The 6,833-nt window shown below is 38.7% G+C and overlaps 2 protein-coding genes across 4 annotated transcripts in view; both read right to left on the bottom strand.

The window, feature by feature from the left end:
- The window catches only part of zdhhc11 (zDHHC palmitoyltransferase 11), a gene marked incomplete in the record, with an annotated part of 12,962 nt that extends 7,473 nt beyond the window's left edge, over positions 1 to 5,489 (bottom strand). The window contains 3 exon segments of the mRNA XM_014008787.1: positions 468 to 646; positions 4,333 to 4,551; positions 5,223 to 5,489. Coding sequence (XP_013864241.1) covers positions 468 to 646; positions 4,333 to 4,551; positions 5,223 to 5,252 — 428 coding nt within the window.
- Positions 5,490 to 6,068: 579 nt separating this feature from the next.
- brd9 (bromodomain containing 9) overlaps positions 6,069 to 6,833 on the bottom strand; it is a 10,320-nt gene continuing 9,555 nt past the window's right edge. For all 3 annotated transcript variants that reach the window (XM_014008784.1, XM_014008785.1, XM_014008783.1), the window contains 2 exons: positions 6,444 to 6,614; positions 6,069 to 6,368 (listed from right to left, as the gene is read on the bottom strand). In XM_014008784.1, coding sequence (XP_013864238.1) covers positions 6,268 to 6,368; positions 6,444 to 6,614 — 272 coding nt within the window. In that variant the 3' untranslated portion in view covers positions 6,069 to 6,267. The remainder of the gene's footprint in view (positions 6,369 to 6,443; positions 6,615 to 6,833) is intronic.

Raw genomic sequence — 6,833 nt, 5'->3', positions numbered from 1 at the left:
CTTTCATTTCATTTAATTTATGTTTTGTATTTTTATTGTATATTGAATTTATGTTGTTTTGTTTTAAATGAATAAACTTTTATAAATAAATAAAAAAATAAAAATAATTATTTGTGTGAAAATGAGTAAAAAAATACATTTCTGTAGAGGAAATGTGGAGCTGTATGTGGCGTTCACATGGGCTGATAAAAGTAGGAAAATGAAACGCTGTGGATCATGTAACTAATGTTTTACATTTTTATTGGTTGGTTTTTGAGTTCCTCTCTGAATTAGTACTAACCAAATAAATGTCTCATTTTAATTTAAAAGTCTAAAACAGGTTGGAGGTAACGCAGTACCATAGAGGGTAAAAAGCTACTAAAAAGTACTATGATGGTTCTGAGAATGCACAAAGGCAAAACCTGCTAAAAATACGTTCTGATAGTGCTTCTCGGGACTGCAAATGAAAAATGATTTGGGATACGTACACCTTGACGTCACACAGGTAACAGTGCTGATCCTGGATCACGTGAGCTCGCTTCGTCCGGTCAAACAGAGGCATCGGGTTGGAGTAGGTCCTTTTGGCCCTCACAGTTCCATCTGCAGGATCTACAGTCACAGCAGCTATGTGACTGAAAAAGTGTACAATAAACGATATGCCAGCAACCTGAAAAAAAGAGATGAGTTGAGGGAAAAGAACCTGAACGTCCAGAAAGTGTTGATCAGTCATTCAAACGATACGTTTTTCAGCTTGTCAAGGTAAGAAGTAAAACTTCGATCAGGTGAAGTTTTACACCATCATCATCACAATCACCAGTCGTACCAGGTCCTATTAACCTTTATTTAATCAGGCAAATCCCGCAGCCTAACATGTATGTTTCTGTCTGTGAGAGGAAACTGAAAAAAACAAAACACATAAACAATGAGGGAAGCATGAAAACTCCACACAGAGGCCCAGTCCCAATGCTCAGTGCACTCTACACCCCTCTGTGAAGTGTAAATAAGAGAATGATAACATCTAATATTCTGAAGAAATATGGAGAAGCGGAAGTGAATCCATGCAAAGTGTTTGTTTGTTCTCAGTTGCTTTGATTTTGTTGTAATTTACTTTCATTTTGAACATATTCTGGGGATTAAAAATGGGCAGATATTATAAGATTTATTCTTCTTCTGCTGCCTTTCATTTTATTTGAATTTGTTTTGAGTGCATATGTTTTGTTCTTTGTCTTTGTTACAAATGAAATGAATAAATTTCTAAATAAAATAAAATGTGGATTCAGTCCAAGTGCACATAAGTGTTTGAGTGCACAGGTTACAAGCGTGCAAAAAAATTGAGAATTGGGGCAGTACGGATTACGTCATCGACTTGCGCCTCTTCGTCGTAACTGTGACACCCAACACGGCGGGACCGGTCACTGTTTTGGCATTTGTTTTGCTAAAAAAGCAATGGGTTTTAGGCGAAGAAACATGGAGCGAAGGAGGCTTATACATCAGAGTATGAGAACTAACTAACAAGTTCTTCTTCTTTTGGTTTTATTGGTGGTTGGCAGACTCATTTAAGTGCATTACTGCCACCACTAAACTGGAAGGTGCTCAGTGGACACTACCAGATTTCTGCCTTTTAATTCAAAATGTCACACAGCCATGAATTGTGGATAATACACTTCACCGAAGTCCGTAAAAATGCGGACTTCGCTTAATGGTGGAAATAGTACCCCAAAATGGGTGGGGCAAACTCAAACCCTTCAACATGAACGTGCATTTGAAGATCAGAAGGGCGGAACGAGGGTGGGAGTGCGTGTGTTGGGACAGGGCCAGAAAGAGCCCAGGTCCAAACCTGGGATTGAACCCAGAACCTATTTGCTGCGAGGCTACAGTACTAACTAGGGATACACGAAATAAGGGCATTAACATTGGTATCGGCCAATATTGATCATGTTTTAGAATATCGTTATCGGCCCGATATGTACAACTGGGCCGATATTAACGTCTGATATTGATTTCCCACTTTTTATCTTTGTGTTTCTGTTTTGGAAGGCAAAATGGTTGGTCGAGTGGTATCTGTCTGATTATGAAAGGGATATTGATGCTGCACAGCCAGGAATAACTGAAGTAGGGAGCCATGTCAGAGGTCTGGTCATTTATTTGTGGTATCGAAAAAAGACCCAAGTGTGTTTGTGCGTATATGTATATAAATAATTTCTGTGTTTGTGTAATATCAGAAAATATCGGTTATCGGCCATAACAGCAATAATTATATCGGATATCGGCTGAAATTTCCATATCGGTGCAATCCTAGTACTAACTACTGAGGCACCGTGCTGCCATGAACAATGACGTGAAAATTTACAAAATGTTCTAAGAAGTTGCCAATCTTCTCCAGGTTTACCCAAAAGGTCAAACCCTCACTAGGGTTGGGCAATGTTGGCAAAAACATTTATCACGATTAATTGTGGTATTTAGCCAATAACGATTAATTTGACGATTAATCCCCTGGAGTTCCTGGACACGCGTCCTAGTCACATAGCAAATTTAGTGGGAAAGATTTGCTCTTCGTAAAAATCTTTTTCAAACTGTGTAAAAATTACGGACTTCAGGCTACACGTTAAATTCTAAATTATGTTGATAGATAAATAAATTACAGAACTTTTTTTTAATGTTCATCATATTTGAAGCGGAGAGGAGCAGCCTGGTGGCATTAATCGTATTAATCGTCAAGTGCCAAAAAATAATCGATTAAAGTTTTTCTGACGATTAATTGCACAGGATAGGATTACGCCCAACCCTAACCCTCACGCATTCAGAGAAAATACAAAGAAAAAAAGAGCAACAACTCTTCCAATACAGACCTCAGTTAGCATTTTGAAATGTATAAAAGTACTAATAAATATCAATAAAAAGACAAGACAATTTAAGCTGTTGTTGACTGAATGCAATATTTGTCTCAAAACGAGTCACCAAACGGAAAAAAAACCGACCCCGACCAGAGCTTTAAATCTACAACAGAACATCTGAAAACAATGCAAAAAAAAAGTCAATTCGTTTCAATGGCACAGTCAAAGTCCAGACCTCGGCCTGATTGAAACACTGTGGTGAAAGATTAAAACAGCCGTGCGTGTCAACAAACATCTGCAGACCAAAGAGCTAAAGCAACGAAGAGAAGTGGGCCAACATGCAAGAGGCTGATAAACCTGTGTCTGTCCATTTATCTGTCCGTTAGCAAAATATCTCATGACCCACTGAACAAACGTTAATGAAAGTAATCGTTAGAAATAAACGACTACAGCTGATTAACATCTGGAGTCAACCTGATTGCAGATGATAGCATCCAAACAGATTTTTAGAGCTCCGTCAGTTTTACAGATATCGAGCTAAGGCTCGGTGTGGTAGTAGCAGAGAGTCACGTCCAACTCRTACTCGGAGGAGCACTAACATATTTGTGTAAAAAGTTGGCATGCAAGGTGGCGGGCGATATCATTCCTTCAAGGAAAGCTGATTTTATTTGCTTTAATTGCTTCAAATCGCTGAAGCATCCCATAATTCATTGACTTGAAGCAATTAAAGCAAATAAAAGCAGCAGAAGCTGCTTTTATTTGCTTTAATTGCTTCAAGTCAATGAATTATGGGATGCTTCAGCGATTTTTTGCTAAGATTTTATCGAATAATGACACAACCTACGACGTCACGCGTTTGATTTAACTGTCCTTTTTTTGTTTGTTTTAAATTATGTCCCATAAGTAAAGCCTTGAAATGGAAAGTTTGCTTACTTTTTATTCTGTCTGTCGCTCGGTGCATTTAGCTCCGCGCAGCTGCTCCTACTTCACTGAGAAATGTCTGCGTTTATTGTTGCGTTGTGCCTGTTTKTACGTGTTTATTCTGTTCTTTGCTCATCATAACTGCATGSAAGAAGTTGGTCTCTGAAAACCAYGTGCTGCTTTTGTTTTATTTTATATATTTACTTGATCTCATTAAAGGGAGGGGTTGGACTTCATTTTTCCAGAGCTGCCGGGAAAATTTGTTCCTAAYGTTTTGCCTGGTGAAATAAAAACAAGACACTAAGAATAGTTGTTTGAAACAAGTGGAATCTGTTGTGTGAAAAGGGTCAATGAGGCTTAGGTCAAATGAACTGGTGTGTTGACATCGTGCAGTGAGACAAACGGACCACTGATCGAGACGTTCCAGCCCTGATAAAGAGACATAGTTTTTTCTCCTACGACTGGAGTCTATACAAACCAGACACACAAMAAAATCCTTGTCTCGTCCCGCAGCCCAAAACAAACCGATATCAGACATCGAAGCCCCACCGCTGCGCCTCTGATAGGCAGACAGACAGCGTCTTCCCCTGAAGGATACAGAATAGGCCAAGTAGCTCCACGGTTGAGGCAGGAGAGGGATGTGAACGCCGAAGCCGATGATGGCCAGGTAGCTGAACACCAGCCACCCGATCACCTGCAGCGGCTGCAGGGGCAACGACCACCCGTTGATCCGGGGAGGCTTGGAGGGGACCAGCTCGTTCTTGCTGCTGCCTCGAGTAGGAGACACGCGCCTCAGCGTCTGACTGAAGCAGCTCATCTGAAACAGGATAAAGAGGAAAATAAGCAACAGGCTGGATTTTAATACACACACAGAGTCGAGCTCCTGCAGGGAGAGTGGATCCAYATTTGTTAGGAAAATGAGCTGAGGATAATGACAGCAACTGTTCAACCACTGACCTATACACTCACACTCTGATGTGTCATTTCAGCAGAGTAGTTTTAGATCAACATTCAGATCATATATAAATTTAACTTTACAAACTCCACAGCACAACAAAATAAATGTCATTTTTKTCATAAAGCTAGAACACCTTCCAAAGCATGCATGAGCAATACAAAATCTATGTAAACGACATATACTAATAAACAAATCTTTCAGAAAACAAATACTCCAGAGAAAAAGGTCAACGTCTCTCTTTCTGTGCTTTTATTTTGAAAAACTTTTAATTAAAACTCGGTATGAGGACTTATTTTGTAATATTTAGGAGTGAAATATGACTTTATTTACTTTTTAAAAATTAATATAAGTTATATGTTAGTAAAAATCGACATTTTATCTGTGCATCTCCCTGAAACCCCTTTTCAGTTTTTCTGTTTCACTCAAAACAAGCTRTCAAACTCTTTCAAAATAAACTATTAATGACAAAATAAATAAATACCTATAAGACATATTTTACAAAAAATATTTACCAGATAAATTACTTACTTTTTTTTTTTTTCCTCTCCGGAGAAACACATTCACTACCTTTTCTGTTCCAACACAAACGATTTCCACCGCATCTTTTCGTCCTACAAGTGGTTTATCAGCCGTGCAGGTGCGTTAAATAAATTTATCCACATTACAGAAACTTCACGACTACAACAGGAAAATGTTAAGTCCTTCGACAGTCCTGGATAAATCGTTTTGTGTCCTTGTGTCACTGAAGGACGTGAAACAATTCAGCCAAAACTTGGGATAATCAACTCAGCAGGGTTGCCAGGTAGGAAATGAGGAAATGTCGTAAGCTTGCGGACGGTCTGGCTCGTCGGAACAGACCATGATTAATGGGTGTCCATGTGAATGAAAAAGTTTCCTTTCGTGATCAGAAATTCTAAAACTATATCTTTATAAAAAAAACATCTTTAGTATATGGGCGCTAAAACTATCGTAGAAAACGGTAATTTCCGTATATCTGGCAACGCAGAACTGCGCATGCGCGTTCCGACTCGGGCTTTTTTGTCTGTAGACATCTCAGGAAATAATTTACACCCCCGTTTTCTTTTTTATWTTACGTGAAAATGTATATCTATGGAGCTAAAACAGGTTTTTAATTGTGTCGCTGTTTTATTTTCTACGTTTTACCATTTTTACCACAGCAAATCTCTTTTTCAACATCAAAATAAGCTGTCAGTTTTAGCTTTTAGACCATACTTTTTTTCAGCTCCTCAAAATACTAAAATAGAGAATAAAATACATTTTAACTGTTTTTTTTTCTTTCTTTTAAATGACCTATGTCTGCACTACAAGCAAAGAGAAACTGATCTTAAAAGACTTCAGGGGTACAGAAATGCAGATAAGCAATTTAAAGATTTTTAATTTATTAATGAACAACACRCACTATTACACATGCAAATATTTATAAGAGTTTTCTGATACAAAACCCTAGAAATCCAGTCTGTACATTCMGTTTTTAAGACAAATGATTAAACAGTTCAATGTTTTGTGTTCGTAGAAAAACAAAACAAAAAAAGGACAGGAAGTCTATGTGTGCAGTCAGCTGTTGGTCGAGCCCTCCGGCTCCGGAGACTGCAGGAACTCGTAGGGATCGTGAATCATTTCAGAGTGATCTCCAACACCCAGGTGTGACGGGCTGCCTGTGGACAGAAGAAAAGAAGGCYTTTAATGGCAAAGCAAAGGACTAAAAGGTGGCTGCTCCCTGCTGCAGATACCTAAGTGGTGCTGGTCTCTTTCAGAGGCATTGGAAAGGGAGGACAAGTTGGATGAAGGTCTGGAGCAGACTCGGTCCACCTGAGCCTCCTGGAACTCCTGCAGCAGCTTATCGGTGTCGTCAAAATGCTGGTGGCCTTCGTCGTTCCCGGGCTCTTTTTTCACTGGTTTACCTGGAGCCAGAGTGTTGTTTAAAGTACCACAAAGTGATACTTGAGCAAAAGTACAAGTACCTTACCAAGAAATTACTTTGGTAAAAGTTAAAGTCTCCTTTAGGAATATTACTTAAGTAAAAGTCTTAAAGTATCTGGTATTTTTTGTACTTAAGTATTAAAAGTAAAAGTATTGATATAAAATGAGCAGTTAGATTTTCTGTAAGGACATTTATTAGG

This window comes from Austrofundulus limnaeus, unplaced genomic scaffold (assembly GCF_001266775.1).
Source record: "Austrofundulus limnaeus strain Quisiro unplaced genomic scaffold, Austrofundulus_limnaeus-1.0 Scaffold52, whole genome shotgun sequence".
Lineage (NCBI taxonomy): Eukaryota > Metazoa > Chordata > Actinopteri > Cyprinodontiformes > Rivulidae > Austrofundulus > Austrofundulus limnaeus.
Note: the sequence above shows the minus strand (reverse complement) of the source record. Positions and strands in the feature narration are given on the sequence as shown.